This window comes from Dermacentor andersoni, chromosome 11 (genome assembly GCF_023375885.2).
Source record: "Dermacentor andersoni chromosome 11, qqDerAnde1_hic_scaffold, whole genome shotgun sequence".
NCBI lineage: Eukaryota > Metazoa > Arthropoda > Arachnida > Ixodida > Ixodidae > Dermacentor > Dermacentor andersoni.
In genome coordinates, this window is record NC_092824.1 from 115,797,371 (window position 1) to 115,815,454 (window position 18,084).

Below are 18,084 nucleotides of genomic sequence, written 5' to 3' on the forward strand. Positions count from 1 at the left end.
CCTGTTTGTGCAGTACATTTAATTCGTCCAATGAGATTAATGAACTCTGTCGCATTCGACAAGGGCACACAAGTTCATATATGTTAGAGGTTGGATTGCGCAACATTTTGACGAGACACACAGAAGAGGGAAGGGCGGTCCTCCCCCCTGAGTATCTTCCTGTATTTATTCCACTGACAAGGGAATAAAACGATAGTTGCAAGTAGCGCTCTGTGGTGTGTGTCTCTTCTGTGTGTCTCGTCAAAATGTTGTCTAATATGCTATACCAACACGCCCAGTCGTCAACCTTGGCAAGTTTCATATATGTGTTCTGTGGGCACACCTCATCAACCTGTTTCATGCGAGTCACGGATACTAACGTTTAAATATCCCGCGCTTTTAGCCAACAAAATTAGCGTACTCTATTTTCACGTACCTGACGTAATTTTGTGAGCCAATAAGCGTTGTCAATATCGCGCCGCTATTGGTTGGGAAATGTGCGATTCCGACCAATACTTCCGTACGCACTTCTGTCAGAGCAATGGTCGGAGTTTCTTCCGCCCCTTCCATTTGATACGGGATCCGTGCAGTCAAGCTTTTGTGCCTTGCTGTTTTGCTCCTCAATATTGACGGAGTGGAGACTCCAGGGCGATGGCCTTTCAGCACCAGCCCGGCACAGCTATGCAGTGCTTGAGTGTACGTTTGCTCGAATATTTTCTACCCGTTTCGTCAATCAGACGCAAAAGCCGTTCTCTAAATGCTTGCGGGAGCTGTCAATACTCCGAGTGAGGCTAAAAATTTCGTGCCTGTGCCGTGCATGCTCTATGTTTTGGTTTTGGTAATTGATAAAAAAACGCCTTGTGGTCTGGCCGCGATTTACACGAAGACTTTTCTCAGCTTTGTGCGCGTGATCACTTCATCGCAGTTCTTGGAAACCACTTCTGCTTTTGCAGATCCCTATAAAGCTTGCAAAGGAGGTTGGCATCGACTCCGAAGGCAGGGAAGTGATGAAATGCGGATTCAAGATTGGAGGTGGCATCGATCAGGACTTCACACGTAGCCCGCAAGGATATACCGATAACGTATGCACGTCCTACCACATGTGTCGACAGAGCTGTCAATTTGCACTTTTTTCCACTGCAGGGCATCTACGTAACCGAAGTTTACGAGAGCAGCCCTGCAGCCAAGTGCGGTCTCAAAGTGCACGACAAGATCCTGCAGGTGCGGCAGTATAACTTACGATCTCAGAGTAACAATTGCTGAAGGGCTGTAGCATCGCATATCCAGCGTTTCTGATTGCGCGTAGAGACGCCGAAACCCCGGAAATGTAAACCTATCTAAGTGCTCTGTGTCGAAGATTTTCGCTGCACGTTTTGACGAGTTTAGAATCACTTCCTGCACACGCGCAGAAGGAATTGCGATGCTCATGACATTCTTTCTCGAAATAGACTTCAGTTGGTCTTGTATTATTTATCGCAATGTGGCACGGTGGACGTCATCAAGCTCATGCATGCTTCACAATTATCGATCCCGCTTCCCAGGTGAACGGCTACGACTTTACTATGGTGACGCACAAGAAGGCTGTCGAGTACATCAAGAAACACCCTGTGCTCAACATGCTGATAGCGAGGAAGGGAGTGACTCATTCCTGAAGAATTTTCTGGGACAACTGTTGAGCACTCCCAAATCCTGACATTGAGTTCTGAAAAAGTACTCTCTCCAATTTCTTAGCTGATACATCACATATTCATTGCTTGTCATTTTCTCAGTGTTCATTTTTGTGTTCTCGTGAGCATCGTGATACTGTACTTCATTTTAGGCTAGTAGTGTACTGTTGGTCACACCAGTGTCTACGCCTTGGCCACTCCTTGACATTTTACTTTACTTTTGGCACTTCACCTGTTTTAGTTTAATCAACTGACATAGTGTTTAATAGTGCAGCTGATACTATTTATAGGACTTTGGCCTACTTTCAGGGATCATGTTTGCACAAGGAGGCAGAATTTATAAGTTTTTGTGCTCCATTACATTTTACAAGGAATTGTGGGTGCACTGCATTTTGCACCTTGCATGGTGCTGTCCCCTCAAGTGCACCTGGTTACTTAAATATATGCTAATGCTTCCCACCTCTATGTTACGTTTTTTTTTTTTTTTTTTTTTGCAGTTCTATTGTACACATTTCAAGGCTGCACTTCTGCAGATCTCAACAAAACAAAGTACATCAGTCTTGCCATCAGTCTAGATGCAGTGGCAAGACGTTTTGTAATAAGTCTTATAGTACCTTTTCTTCATTTTGCTTGCTTTCTGCCTTGACCTGTGAAATCAAACCATGACAAGCGCAGGCTGCAGTGGCTACGACTCGATTCCTGGCTGCCGCATTCCAATGGAGGTGAAAAGGAGAAGCATTTATGTAACATGTTTTGGGCATTCATGAAAGGATGTCAGGAGGTCAAAATTAATCTAGAATGCTCCACAACATCTCAAATAGCCCCTCTGTTTTAAGATAAATCCTATCAATAAAACCATAATTATAGTGAGAGATTCCATGACACACACTTTGCAGCGTAATGCAAATTCCAGCCAAGGGTACATGATATAACCAGCTACCCATGTGCCCAACATAGTTACTAAATTTTGGGAAGTTGTTCTACAAGCCACCCATACTTCCAGATAAAATGTATAATAGCCCCATTGTTGTGAAAAAAATGTATTGCAGTACTGCCACTTGTTATCAAGACTTCACAATGGGCAATGCACATGCTTACTCTTAGTACTGTTGATGTCAAAACTGCTCTTCTCATAGAACATTTGTTCATAGTCCTCGCAATCTTTCAACAATGGAACAGCTTCACACAGCTACCTCTTAATGGTTCAGATGAGAAAGTAGAGTGGTACTTAGAAGTTGGAAGTCTTGATCAAGCTCAGACAAAATTATTAAATCTAGCTGTTGAGCTTCAAGGAAGTTATGCAGCTGCATCCATGTGGCTGCATACTGATTCATGTTGATCATTTTATTCCTATGCTGCCACTGACATGTTAGGGATGGTATCCTCAGACAATCACTTTCAGGGCTACTTGTGCGACTAGCACCCGACATATTGGCCCCTGCAGGTGACGGTGCCCCTGGCGCTTTACTAGGACAACCTGCTTGGCTCTGTGCCACGAATGGTGTCAGTTGTAGACACCATTAGTCTACTGCTATTCATGCCAGTGAAAGTATCCCCAAAAGCAATCGTCTGAGAATACTGCCCCATGATGCAGAACGAGATGTGCTGGTTGTTTCCATGCGCAATGCTGCAGCACCTTCGCTGCATTTCAGTTCTATGTGCTGTAGAAGGAAAAAGGTGGAAGTGCTGTTCTGGCTGTCTGCATTTTCTCCAGTGACTGCCTTTATGAGAGCCCTCGGTCGTCAAGGTATCTAATGCACTGCCCATATGACCGCCGATTTATCTACCATATACAGGCATTATAAAGAAGTACTGCACTTTGTATAGTTGTTGTACGAAAATGGTAATTACAGTTGGGTTAATTTCCAGTTAAGAACATCCTGTGTATGAAATATTCCACATGTGCGTTTGAAAGCAAATGAGCTTCAATACCATTACTGTTGTGGGACAATGTGTACTTGAATGTGAAACTTTCTAAAACTGTTAAAACGTACCTTATAGCAGCATAGCAAGCGCCCAAATGCAATTCTTGTTGCCTTGGTGTATGTTTAAGTAGGCATGGTTGAAAGGGTAGCTTTACGTCAACACTGCTTTTAATAGGTGATAAAGTGCTCACCTGTTGCTTATTGGTGTGTTGGCATTAGCTGCAACTTTGTTGTGTTGTGTGTTACATGTAGAGCCACCAAAGTTTTAATATATAGACATATTATACAAAGAATGCATATTGTATACATTATATAGCCCTGTTAGTCAGTCTGTGTTGGTTGCTGTGCTGTATTGTGAAAATACTTAGGGTTTTTATTATTATTATCATCGTTTGTTTTTGGACATTATGAGCAACATTTGCACTATGAGTGCATATTTACATTCCAGTTATATTAGACTACCAGAATTACGGTGGTAACTAAACTTCATGCCCCTAGCTTTTTGTATTTTTCCATCATTTTTCGATTCGCTTTGGAAACTGCTCTCCATCTTATGTGATCACTTTCAAACTTCTTTTCCAGCACATTCTTATAGATGCCTCTGAGAAATTACTGTTTTCGAAGGAAATAAAACTTGGTTGTTTGACTGAGGTTATTGTATGAAAAATTGTTGGATCTATTGTTACCTGTTCAGAACTTGGGCCATCTATACAGTCATAACAAAAGCCTCTATGATGAACCAATAATGGGAAACAACAGCTACACACCATCCCACAAATTCATGTCTGCCTATTCCTAGACTTGAGCGCTTGTGCAAAGCCTCTTGTTTGGGGCATGTGCTAGAACAGGTGGAAAAGAAAACACATGCAAGTGAAGTGGCATGGTAGATGGACCTCTTTAATTATGGCATTTACCTGCATGCCACCCCCTACTATCTCACTTGGCAAAAGTGAGCACACCTCAATGGACACCATGATATCAAAAGATGTCTGTCTGAGTAGTAAAATTTAAATGAATTCATGTGGCATTTCCTGCACAGCAGCAAGGACCAGCACTCCTAGGTCACATGAAAACATCGGGCAACTGTGGCAGCATAATCTTTCAGGAAGCACCTTGGTCAAGCAGATGCAAACGTTCAGAGCCTCCAGCGGTACCAATGACACCCATGTGGCAGAAACAACTCGCACCAAGGAATGTTTATGCACTGTAATAGCGATGTAAAGGTAGCAGTGTAGGCTTAGGTGCAACCACGTGGATGGCTTCAAGTGCACCAGTGAGTCCATCAAACCAGCTGTTCTTGCAAGGAGATTCACTGGACCATCACACTGGCCTAGCAGTGCTTGAATAAAATGTACTGGCACTCATTCTAAGTGAGTCTTCAATGTATCATCACATAAACTCAAAAGTCATCTCGACACCCAAGCAATTAGGCAGTGCCTCATATTATTGTGAGAATGCCTTTTAGAATAAAATCTTAAAACACCACAGCTGTTGCCGGTACGACATGTTCATATGAACTGTGGATAATTGTGTAGCTTTTAAGACAATTACAGATTCACTCAAATATGAAGGTGTGTTCTGTACCATTTTAGGTCATTATGCAAGAAATCTGCTTCTCTACATGCTTTTTAAACAACCTATCCCCTTATGCAGTAACAACTCTTGCAGCAGAAAGTATGCTTTACTTCAAGTGGAGCTTGTACAAATTTTTTCTAAGTAATTTGGCCAAAGAGCTGTTGCAATGTGGCCATCATCTGCACAGACGTTAACCTGGTGCTACCTGCAGTAGTTGCACTATTACAAGCCAATAAATATATAGGGTGTATTTTTGAAGACTGAGCACAGCGCGCGTGGCAATTTTGCTGAGAATTTGTAAAGTCAGGCAGACATTGCCGCCGAGACAAAAAAAAGTTCATTAACTTATTAATGGAACCTCGGGGGCATGTTTACATAGCAAATTTGGAAGCAGCCGAATTTTTTTTTTTTAATCCTGAAAGTTGCACCTAATTCAAAACGTTAATATAAAATTCATAAGCTCAATGCAAACAATATCGAAACTGAGCATGCTACTGAGGCATTCCCGCTACTATGTCATAAACACCCGATGACAAAGTGCATGAAGTATGAATCATGGCACATCATGGCAGATGCTTGCCAGATGAATTGGCAAGTCATCTCACAAGCACGAGCTAACTGCTTAGCCTTCAAGTTTCGTCATACATTTCGTCATGGGGCTGCCTTCCCAACTCTCCTAGTGCACACACATTTAAAATTGCCTGGATTGAGCATAGAAATTCAATGATAATAATCTCAACTTGGGCAAGAATTTTAGCAGTAAAGAAAAAAAAAAATATCTGTGCGTAAAAATGTGACTGCCTCCAAATTAGCTCTATAAACTGCCTCCAAGGTTCAAATAAAATGATAATGATCTTTTGTTAACTTAAATGAATATCAAAAATCGTCTGCCTCGCCTTAAAACTCCTTTGCAAGAACACTGTGTGCGCCATGCTCACAGTCTTGCCATAAAAAATCTTGCATAGTACAAAAAACACTATTAATTGGCCAGTCACTACACCAGGCCATAATGTTAAGCATCAAACTCGGCTGACGCATCACCGTGGTAACTCTGCATAACTATTCATTTCTTGACTTTTCAGCTTCTCTGCTGTGTCAGACATTGCATTTGGCTAAGACTTCCACTCTAGTGCCCACATTCCTCTACATGGATAATAACTTCAAAGCTCTTCATTGCATGATGAATCTTGTCTTCCTGAAGCACACAACATTGTTGATTTCACATCCATGATCAAATCCTTGTTCTATACAGTAGTCTCCAGTGAGCTACAGTTAAAATGCTCAACAACAGTTGCTAGAAGTGGCGACTTTGTCTGCTGTTCAGAGATGAACATTCTTCACTCGCACCAACAACCATACAAGCACCTGTCAAGAGCTTGTACGGTTAATGTACACAAAAGCGTCACAGTCACGAGCTGGTACCAGGTATTACATTCTGGTGCACTGGAGAATTGAAGGACACAAGTTGGGTGGCCACAGCTGCTGCAATGCTTCGCACAATTGTTGGTGAGAACTTCTTCAAGGCAAGGCTTAGGAGAACAGTCTTTGAGGACTTGATTGTCATTGCTATGAGCTTGGCAGTTGCATCTACCTCTGCCTGAAAGAACAAGAACGGCACTGGTAACATGCACACAGCAAAAGAGCAAAAGCAAAAAACAAGAAAACTCGTGGTGACCAAGACAGAAATTAACTCTGTGGGTCATTTTTTTCCCCAAATGCAACCCTTCAGAGAAATCTTCATTGCAGATTGAAAATCCTCAGACTGGCCAATATTGAAAAAAATTAGCGCTATTTTTTTACAGTGACCATAAAGTGACAAGTATTTTCTGTAGGTAAACATGCATTGTTTATTCATGAACACAGATGGCCTTGCATAAGTACTTATAATAAATATAAGCAGATACATTGAAACAGGTATTGGCGGCGAGGAATTAGGGAGTCGCCATCTATTGGAAGCGCCTCGCTGGTGTAGTATGAGGGATCACGCGGCGCGCTCCTCATAGGTGTTGCTGTCAGCGCTCACTGAAAACACCACGCGGGAGCTCTCCCAAATATTTCTGTAAGTACTTTCGAAACGAGAGTTTTTTACTGTCTAAATAATAATCTTGGGCAAACTAAAAGCACATAATCGTTTACAGACGCTATCTCTTTACCGAATATTTATTTATTTATTTATTTCATACATACTGCTAGCCTCCATTTTGAGGCTGTTGCAGGACATGGGAAGATACATTGCATCAAAATAAGAATGACAAACTTATACACTTGTTAGTATTGTGGTTTACAAGTAGACGTAGTTGGGTAATACAACAAAGGGTGTGACCTTCCTGAGTCAGTTTAAAGGTTAATGAACAGAAATACAGAAGCATAAGATAAACAACAAAAAAGTACATCAAAACCAAAAAATGCGGGGTCTGCAGGCGATACTGGTAAATCAAGATGCGCATTCATAGACATATTTTTCCATCATAGGAAGGAAATCGTCAGGTGAGCAAATTATGATATCACTAGGCAATGAATTCCAGTCTCTGATTGTCTGGGGAAAGAAAGAATACCTGAATGTGTCTGTGTGGAACCTGTATTCAATTAAATGTTTATGATGTTTAGTTCTAGTGTTTCGCTGCTCAGTGAAAGATACATATGCACCACTGTTTAATTTGTAGACCCCGTTAAGGAGGTGGAACAGAAACTTGAGACGTAAGTATTTCGCACGCTTGTAAATAGTCGGGAGACAAGCTTTATCGAGGAGTTCTGTCGGAGAATCATTACGGTTGTACCTATTATAAATGAATCTGATGGCTTTTCTACTTACAGTGAACGTCACTGCGCGCGGTCGCCGCGATGGAGTCTCCCGATTCGGCTTCTTGCGCGAAAGGTAGGCAAATGCTGAGAGCAAACTACGTGAAATATGTTCTTATAGTGTTTGTATAACTAAATGGAGCGTAATAGAATGAAGCCTCAATGCAGCCATCGCACAGTTTTGCCGCGACCGACTGCGTCTGCATGTTTGCCCACGCACTGTTTCGCTTTCACCACGTGCGCGTTTTCGCACTGTGCCATGAGCTTTAGGCCACAGAATATGAGCATTTGACAGTATACAAGCAACCATTGTTGCATGGGCGCTATCAGAGTTGTTAAAAAATAATTTCATTGTAAAGACTTCGAGGCCTACGGGGACTGTGATGTGCAGTCGCGACGATTCAATCTTTCTTTTTCTAAATTCTTGGACGTTTCAATATTATTTCTCGAGTTGCGTAGCACTATATGTTTATCAGTGTTCTCAGTGCGCGATTTCCCGCTGCTTTTTTTTTGTAAGCCAGTGCATTAATTCATAATACGAACATGACCATATGCAATGCTTTTTTTTAATGTGCCTCTTACCGCTCTCTTTCCACTCCAGTGAACTTGCCGGTATCTATAGCATCGACAAGTTCATAGACCAAACCGTCATGACATTAGTCGGGCAGCGGACTCGGGCGAGCGTCTCATTGCGCGTTTTTCGAACATCGCAGACCCGGCGCCGTAGCAGAAATCTTCCTCGTGTCTGTGCTTGCTGCATACCCGAGTTGTAGCCAATGACTGTTTGCCAGTTTTATGTTTCGCGAGCCAAGCTTCACGCAGCTTCTTGTCCTGCGGCTATGTATGAATAAGGCTGACATCGGGCTCCGTTGCGTACGTTCGGCACTGCGGCACCGAGCAGTAGCCTGCCATGTAGCACGCCTTCAAAGGCAGCCACTATGTAATGTAGTGCTTTCAATCGTTGAAAAGGAGACACACGAAGCGGGAAAATCTCGCCACTAAATGAGGACCGCAGCGTACGAGGGAATTTAAACTCGTTTTCAGCTCGCTTCGGCGCTCCCGAAGCAGCCGACGTGGCCGCTATGTCCACACGATCCCTAATAGCACGTCACGCCGACGGTGGCGCCAGCTTTTCCAGTGGTGGAGCTCGAGGCCAATAGTCGGATTAGGTGCTTGGGCAGTAGTCTGTATCGGAGAAATCTCCGCTTGACTAAATTGCAGTAGAACTGGCGCACATGCCCACAGTGTAATTGAATTGTGTATGTGAGTGCACGCAAGACAACTCAATGGTTGTGCCCCTGTCAGATAAACCAAACGAGTCAGAAACTTGCAGTTAACCATTATCCCATCACTAATGAGGGGCTAACAGTTTTCTGGAGGATCAAGAAAAAGAAATGCAGGCATGGCAGCAACGTTCGTATATACTAGCACCCATCTGTGAACAGATGTAATTGCTCCCCTTTGAGAGATTAGAAAACAGACAGACATCAATTTTTATGAACACAACGAATGGACACAACCTGCAAGAGAAAACCACAAATAATCAAAGCGCACTTGTGTGCGTGCGGAAGCTGAAACGCCGGCATAAAGAAACCATAGAATGAAAACAAAATTCCTTCTGTCCACACAGGGTGACAGTACTTGCTGAGCAACAAAGAGCTGAAAAAGTGATGTGTTTTTCAAACATACAAACAGCACCGTGGACAAACGGCATCATCCATTTGGGACTTGTTCAAGGCACTGTATATTTATGTCTTTGACCCTCAAAGGGTTGAAACACATATTTTGTTGTTTTTGGCATGCTTAAAGAATCCCTGAAATTATTTTTGTCGTACACTAACTTAAAGAGTACCTCTCATGGAATGCTATCTCACAAGAATTTTACATCAGCACACGCGCATTTGTACCATGTGTCCCAAATCGGCGTATGTGGCATGTTAGACTATGATGTGTGATGTGATGACATGATGAGATTTTTTAAGACTATCTTTAGAAAAATTGACAGGCTAAACAAAATGTTCACTTCCTGCAGTCACTGGATTTTAACTTTTCTTTTTTGACACAGATTTCATTGAAATTGGTGCAGTGGTTGAAGGGAAAAACGATTTCTACATTTCCATATAGTTGGATAGGAGCTGCCGAGCTAAAGCTTCCTCTCAAATGTTTACATCTTTGGAAAGACAACAGCTGGCTGCAGGAATGCATGTTTAGGACTAATAAATAAGCCGGACAGAAAGACAGGTAAGAAACTGTTTTTTTAAGACTATTTTATTTCTTGAAACACTGCATCTTGTAAAAATTAAGTGAAAGGTAACAAAGCATGGAATGTGGCACTGTTATGTTAGCGGGCGCAGTTACGTTGTGAAAGAGGTGAAAACATCAACACATTACAGAAAAGGAAACAGTGGTTCAGTGCCTGATGCTTAAGATTAGTCAAACAAGTGAGAGAAGCAGTTATTAAATCTAACAATATCAAATAGTATTCACAACTCAAGAAATGCAAGCAATAATCTGAAGCACTGCTCATTTGCTGCTTGATAGTGCTAACCACATCTACCTTCATGGGCAGCGGTCATAGGAATTGGATGCCTACTAAGAATCTGTTCTCTCCACTACAGACTGGTGCTGTCGAGCAAGTGGTCCCTGCAATGCAGCATTCTACCGTGCGCAGCTACACATGCCTGCACATGCCACCCTGCTGCGCTTTCTCCTGTGGCCAACTGCACCTGCGCTACGTGACTACCGGAACATTGTCATCGCCTTTGCTATGGTTGCATTGTGCGGCCTTTAGCATTCTGTTGCTTGCCTGGGCTGCATTTCTGCCCTACGACACCATTACGCTTGCACTAGCTGCGTCGGAGGGTATATAAGGGAGCGACCCAGACATTTTTTGGGCAGCGGCTGCAGGAATTGGATGTCTACTAAGAATCTGTTCTCTCCGCTACAGGTTGGTTTACATACTTGCATACTATTATTTTCATCCATGTTGCATACTCGCCTGTGGCTGTTGTTCATAAGTGTTGCCTTGTGCTTTTGCTTGCTAAGCAGTCTATCTACTACTACTGAACTTGCCAAGAAAATTCAGCACCTTGAGTCCCTGCTTCATGCTAAACTGGATGACCTTGTTGATGATCTTGTGTCTAAAATTTCCAAAAAGCTAGAAGGTCAGGGTCTTTGTAATCTTGGTTCACTTGTTGACAGTGTGCGTTTCATGAGTGACCAATATGATTCAGTACACTCGTCTGTTGAATTGGTCAATTCAAACAAAATGATGAGAACCAAAAACGAACATCTATCCAAGAGGATTGCAGATATGTAGCAATACAGTAGGCTGAATAACATCAAAATGAAAGGTGTCCCTTGTACACAAGGGGAGGATTGCACAGTGATTTTGAAAACCATTGAAGGAGTAAATGAATGCCCTGTTTCATCGACTGACATTGACACGATTCAGCGTGCGGAGCAGCGTGCGTTGAGAGCATTCTGTCACAGTGCCGAACGTGTCTGGTATTCCGGTAACCACAAGTAATTTGGGCATTTCGATGGATGGGTGGAGGCATAAACTCAAGCTGATGAAGGAACTTTAGAGTAGATGTACGTAAGGAGATTGATCGGTCTGCACGGTCCAGCCACCTGTTGGCGCGGAGCTTAACCAGCCAAACAAAGAGCTAATATTGCTCTAACCTAGTGCAAAACATTTTAAACATTTACAAAAACAATGTGTTAACAATTACGCTCCTGCGAAAAATTTACGCCAGCAGCAAAGAAGAATACACAATTGACCAAAGTTATTCAATGGTGTTGTTCAAACAACCTAATTTTGAACCTACTTAAAACTCAGTTCACGATTTTTAATATGCCTCAAAAAGTTTTCCGTTATCTACCATAAGTATCCATAAACCACCATTTAATCCCAGCAGTTTATTGTAACTTTCCTTGGCATAAAATCAGACCTGGACTTGAAGTTTAATGATCATATCATATTGCTTATGTTAAACAAAAACTGCTTTTGGTATAAGAGCTCTCATTAAATCTTGTCCATTTCTTTCTGTTCATGCCTTATTGTCTTTATACTTTGCCTTCATACATAGTCGCATCACATATGACATTACTTCGTGGGGAAATACATATAACTGTCACCTTCCATCCATACAGCACATTCAGAACCAGGCCATTTGCATTATTACCAACTGTTCTTTTTACTCTAAGACTCCTCCGCACTTTCAGGCTAACTTCATTCTGCCTATATCTGACTCGTTTAAATTTCATTTACTTACCACTCTATTCAAATTAACAAACAGCTCGAATTTCAATTAAGAGACTCCAGGTTGCTCACAAATTGCTCACGTTCTATTACCTAAATGCAGCACGAACAATGGCAAAATGACATCCTCCTTCTCGGCGATCAAATTGTGGAATCACTTACCCTGTGCCCTTAAATAATCAACATCTTTGCATGCTTTCAAATATGAACTTAAAATTTCATTTTGTATAACTAGTTGTCCTGATTAAATTACTTTGTATATAAAGTGCGTACTTCATTTGTTAAATAGGTTTAAACAATTTTGATTGATAATGCAAAAATTTTTTTATTTTACATGTATGACTCCTTGCTAAGAATCGAATTTATTCCTTTCCACAACTTCGTTCACTTTTCATTTACCTGTAGATTGCATAATTTTACACTGCTGTACCAATTATCATTTTGTACTAATATTCTTGTTAACCGAGGGTCCTGCTGCAGACGTTTGACTTCGGGACCCTCACCTGTATACTACTAACAACCAACTATGTATCTTGAATGAACAATAAACTGAAACTGAAATGATACAATCTGTTCACTTATTTATTTCTACCACTTTCTACATCAAAAGAAGAGTACGGATGAAAGTATAACCAATGCCTCGCATGGTCATAGAATGCATATAAAGTCAACATTCCTACAGATCACACATTTGACTGGTCATTTCCATGCATTTATGTGCACCTTTAAGCTCATTTAACAAATCAATTAAGATGTATGCAGACAACAGGCACACTGTAGCAAAAACCATGTAACAACTTTGTTTCATGAAACTGTTATAGCACTCAAAAACGACCAGTTGAAAGTGACAAAGTTTACTGCTTCCAAGTGCTGCTGAGCGTCTCTCACATTAACAATTGACAAACAGGTTCCTTTGTGCAAATACAAGTCAATAAGGAAACTTCAATGCATACCGGTATTTCATATTGCAATACATGCAGATTAATTTCCCAGTTTAAGGACTGCCAAAATGTAAACACATGAGTACTACTGCATCTATACACAAAAGTGTCACAATTTGGGAATGTCAAGCTCAAATAATGTGAAGCGCCCTTCTGACAATATACGTCCTTGCTGGCTAACCACCACAAGAAGAAAAATAATTGGTAAGAGCACTTTGCGTAGCTGCTGCGTGTTAACTAACACAAGCTTTAAAAGAAACATGCTATTCACATCGTGAGACAATGAACCTGGGTGAAATTTTAGTCACTGAATAAGCACTGCTGTCGACCACTACTACCACAAAACTTCAGTTGGCGAAGTGGATAAGCATCGCACAGGGCTTTCCAGCCATGTTCAAATATCTCCCGAGAACTGCAAGTTATGGCAGCAAGAAAACTTCTGGTAAGCGCAGGTATGTGCAGTGGGCATTGCGAGATATATGTATACAGAAGTCTACTGTGTACTGTAATTATGCCTATGCGAGAACCCCTCCTTGTATGGGCTTTTATCGCCTCTATACTGTTGTTAACATTTGCCACGCTCTTTCTTACTTCTGCATTCCTCCGTGCAGCCTCACAAAGTTTCCATAAACCTGAGCTATTTGGAAGAAACCCCTTATTCCACTCCTTTGTGGAGTAACACGCACTAGGTCACACTAGTGCCGCTGGCAACCAAATGGCCGACTTTCTGGCAATTAAGAGAGCCTCTTTCCTGTCCGTCGAAGACTTAGCCCCAGAGTAGAGTGCTAGATATACGCAAAACACTTTTCCCGAGCTTTATGAAGAAGCGTATGAGCCTGCGTTATAACACAAATGCTACCTGGTAAAATAAAACCTTCAACAGCCTATCTACAGAGTATGTTTCACAATTCACTGCCAAGAAAAATAAACTAACAGTAGAAATAGTTCTGCTGACTGTCCAATGTACAGTGAACACAAAGTTACATTTTAATGATACGACATTTATTAACTTTTATTACTTATGTATTAAATTTTATTAACAATGGTGCCTCACTCCATGTTGATGGCTATACCACCTGAGGGTTGATTGGTAGCTTCATGGTCTTGTTGAATGCAGGGTTTTAGAAAACTGGTATTTCCTGGGCCAATGTTTATATATTGAAGGCACAGAGCAATATATTATGTCACACCACTGCAGACCGTTATGATCAAGCCTTTTATGCTCAAGTATGGTTGACAAGAACTAAAGTACATTGCTCATAGGTTACCTCGTCCTTTCCGAACAGCACTTTCGTGGTGTACACAAGCTTCTGGGGGTTGTCGCAGTTTGCGGCGTCTTTTGTTATGAGCACCTGGAACATGAACCATATAAGGAAATAACTGTTTTATTTATTGATTTCTGCAGCCTTTTAAGAGGCATGATAAAGACATACAGGAGTCTTAAATACATATGTGAGACATTGTGACACCACAACTGCAGAGGTACAGTCATAGAGAAAAAATACTAGCACAAATGGCCAATCACTGATATCAAAATATTACAACATATATCGAACTATATTTCATGAGGGAGAGAGAAAAACGAGAGTAAGAACGCTGGTCTGTTCCCGATGCTCATTTGTAGAGCCATCCATCAAACACTTGTAGTTCACCTGCTAGAAGGGGCCACTCATCAAAACTGCAACAAGTACTCTCTTCTGAATCATCCTTATGAATATAAAGACTAGTTTTGCCATTTGCTAACAGCTGGTTAGTGACCTGCGGCATAGCATGTTGCGATTTCGCTGCTTTAATCAGCAAAACTGATCTTCGTTTCTTGAGCACTGAACATCTTCTGTCGAATGATTCAATCTGTCACAGTGAATGGCCGAAGCTGTCTTGAAGACCTATTGCGGCGCACCAGTGACATCCCTAGCTCTACAAGACAGGTGAAAATATTTAGTAACACACCAGACCTAGCATTAGGTCCTGACCACAAGTGAGCGAGGCTTTCGAAATCTGGGGCAGACTAAGGATGCAATGATAGAATCAGTATGCGGCTCAGATTTCCACACATATTATATAGGGAATAACAGCCGCACAAAATATGGTCTTTTTTTTTTTTTGAGGCACATCAGAAGCCAGGCATGGGTTTTAAGAGGCCCTTACCAAGCCTGCAAATTGCAAACAAATGAGCATGGGGCATAGATCATGCAGCTATGATTGTACACATAAAATAAAGGCAAATACGGGGAGGGAGTGCAGAGCATACGACGTGTGCTTTACCTCCTGCCACACACTAGAGCTACCGACACTACTGCCTGCTAATATGGCTCTATGTGTGGGCCTGCTGTGGCTGCATAACATTAAAATTCATTAACTGGCATTCATGTAAACACATTGATTGCTTTCTCCCATGTCCAGGTAATTTTTGCCTCCTTCTGACAAAACCTGCATATGTGTGATGCAGGCAAGCCAACTGTGCTGGGCAACGCATTGTTATGAGGCTAGAAAAAGTGGACTAAGCTGAACCAATACGTGAACAATAAAGAAATCGGAGTGCATTGAGCCTGAATGAAACCTCCAGTTTGACATCCTGGTTAGATTATCAGCAAACACTGCCGAGTTATGAGCATGACCAAAGACAGCGGTCGGTGATCAAAACACGATACTTGGACAGTATGGCGGTCAGCGATTCTTGCACCACCAGTGAGCATTGAGTGATTGCCGAGGGGGCCCAATTGCTTCTCAGTGCATCAAAACGACTTGTTTTCGTGTGACACAAAAGTGCATCAACTCAATGTCACCAGCGTCCAACAGTGGCGCAAAAAGGTGCCGGCTGCCATGCTGTCGGGGTATCACGTTTCAATCGCTGAGCACTGTACATGCGAGCCTGAGCAGAAGAGTGTGTAAGTGAGCGCATGGCAGTGCATGTTTGTAGAAGCGAGTGATCACAAGCGAGTTCGGCTCAGAAGAATTTTGGCGAGTACGAGTCTGAATGAGCTCGGCTGAGTAGAATATTGGCAAGCTTGAATACACTTGAGACAGGCTTGAGACATGCTCTCTACTGTAATAGAGTATGAATGAGTTTCATTTATTTTGCTGACCGATGCTCAAGTGAGGTTAAAAAGATCGCAAAAAGCAAGAAGGCCTTGCAAAACAAAGCAGAAAGCTCATCACTGATTTGATGGTGGCACTAAAGCTTGGCAGGGATGAACTGCACCTATAGAAACAGCATGGGCATCACTTTGTGTGGCGACTAGTCCCAGAGCGCCAAGAACAAAAACATAGTAAGGTCGTCATGGCATGGCACAGGTAACACATGGTTGTCGATAACTTCATCCACATGAACTTTAATAATAATTAAAAAAAAAAAAGAGGTTGCTCAAAAAGATTTGTGGGACAGTGCCCTTTGATAACTAACGTATTCCACATTCTTAGTGGTGCTGCAGGACAACCTGAATTATTCCCTAGGTCACGATGAATTTAGCAAATCTCCAAGGGAGCTGAGGCTTACTAAGCACATAATTCTAGAGGTGTTTGAATGTTTCAGCCTGCACGAGGCTGCCGCAGATCTGGTGAGGCAGTCACGATTTACTTGTTGAAATGCTTAAAAACAAGCGCACACTCAGATGAAGACAGGAGAGGTTTCTGCACGAGTATGCAGAATCCTCAAAAGCCCAAACAGACGCCGAACCTACGAACACACAACATAGCTTGAGCGGACACTGCTAAGGAGAAAGCAACACTAATGCAGGCGCGCAGTGTTCACTTCTACATACCACTGTTGCTGCGACAGCCTCGTCTATATTCAAACAACGCTTTTTCGCTCGCACGAGCTTCCCCTCAAGAGGAAGGACAAAATACTTACGAGGGTTCCGAGTTTCTTGTATTGGGAAATCACGACAAACAGTTTGTCCGTAAACTCCATGATGGATATGTCGGTATTACAACCTTCAATGCTGACAGACGCCTGAAAAACAGACATATATATGCGCAGAAGAATGTAATGTGTGACCAGTACGTGAATAAACTGTGTATACTTTTTGTACTTACGACGATGCTCGGTATGAAACCGCTGGGGATTGAACGAAAGACAAGGCTACTGTCAGAGTCGATGCTTTCCGCTTTCGCAGCGTCCATTGTTTTGCCGCGGTGAAGTTTGAAAGCACAACTAAATGCGATGCTACAAAATAAAGTCAACGCTAATCGTACAGGCACTTGCCACAGAACACCTAAACTTCCTTCGAAACAATGACAACAACGGCAATGTGCTAGAGTGCTACACTCTAAATGTGCTACACTCTAAACATCCATGACTCTAAATGTGCTTTTACTTTAGGACTCGGCTTGGCTACTTGGCTGTCTTCGAACGCGAGACCGAGACGTTCGCTCGGTCGACGGAACGCAAGCGGTACGGAGCGGTACGTTTACCTAAACGTCACGTCCGGTATGTCGCATCCTTGAGCCCATAGAGTTTCTCACAAATGCTTGAGCCTTCTCTTGCGTCTATGATGTCACATCCGTCTTTGGTTCTGGCGGCAGAATGGCAAGTTCAAACAAGTGCATGGAGATGTGGATCGTTTACGTTTTGAGCTTGTGGCTTGCGTAGAGTGTAAGCTATCGTAAGGACTTCACTTTTCCGTTCGATGTGCATCGTTTATGCGAACCTAAGCTTTCGGCTTACCAGGTTTCTCGGGAGCTTACAGCTTATTTTCCTTCTGGTGCATCGCACGGACCGTCACACCGGCCAGCCAGTGCCGGGAATGCAACCAACTGTTTATTTTAGGTTCCTTCAGATTTATTAAGAGCCTTATTCAGCATCACTTACATTACCTGGTTACTATGCTGCTACATGGCAGAATTTGTAAATGGCAGATGACCCAAGGGTGGGATGTACGCGCGCTTGTTATGCCTAAATAAGAGTATTCATCTTTTATTTCCTGCCGTCCGGG

At 42.3% G+C, this 18,084-nt stretch overlaps 2 protein-coding genes across 2 annotated transcripts; one reads left to right on the top strand and one right to left on the bottom strand.

The window, feature by feature from the left end:
• Nucleotides 1-491: 491 nt before the first annotated feature.
• LOC126539556 (tax1-binding protein 3 homolog) lies at nucleotides 492-4,221 on the top strand. The gene is made up of 4 exons (XM_050186438.3): nucleotides 492-675; nucleotides 933-1,061; nucleotides 1,123-1,200; nucleotides 1,521-4,221. The coding sequence occupies exons 1-4, from the start codon at nucleotides 631-633 to the stop codon at nucleotides 1,629-1,631; spliced, it is 363 nt and encodes a 120-aa protein (XP_050042395.1). The 5' UTR covers nucleotides 492-630; the 3' UTR covers nucleotides 1,632-4,221.
• Nucleotides 4,222-4,447: 226 nt separating this feature from the next.
• LOC126539555 (proteasome assembly chaperone 3-like) lies at nucleotides 4,448-17,493 on the bottom strand. The gene is made up of 4 exons (XM_050186436.3): nucleotides 17,186-17,493; nucleotides 17,001-17,102; nucleotides 14,419-14,502; nucleotides 4,448-6,743 (listed from the first exon to the last, which is right to left on the bottom strand). Exons 1-4 carry the CDS (start codon nucleotides 17,270-17,272, stop codon nucleotides 6,555-6,557), a joined length of 462 nt encoding a protein of 153 aa, XP_050042393.1. The 5' UTR covers nucleotides 17,273-17,493; the 3' UTR covers nucleotides 4,448-6,554.
• Between the last annotated feature and the right edge of the window lie 591 nt (nucleotides 17,494-18,084).

Bases quoted from the DNA above. Each gene is read 5' to 3' on its own strand.
- LOC126539556 (XM_050186438.3), top strand. From the start codon at position 631: ATGGCCTTTCAGCACCAGCCCGGCACAGCTATGCAGTGCTTGAGT. The intron at 1,062-1,122 runs GTATGCACGTCC...TTTCCACTGCAG, and splicing joins CGCAAGGATATACCGATAAC to GGCATCTACGTAACCGAAGT. The intron at 1,201-1,520 runs GTGCGGCAGTAT...CCCGCTTCCCAG, and splicing joins TGCACGACAAGATCCTGCAG to GTGAACGGCTACGACTTTAC.
- LOC126539555 (XM_050186436.3), bottom strand. From the start codon at position 17,272: ATGGACGCTGCGAAAGCGGAAAGCATCGACTCTGACAGTAGCCTTGTC. The intron at 14,503-17,000 runs GTAAGTATTTTG...TTCATGTTCCAG, and splicing joins ACAAGAAACTCGGAACCCTC to GTGCTCATAACAAAAGACGC. The intron at 6,744-14,418 runs GTAACCTATGAG...TTGTTCTTTCAG, and splicing joins TGCTGTTCGGAAAGGACGAG to GCAGAGGTAGATGCAACTGC.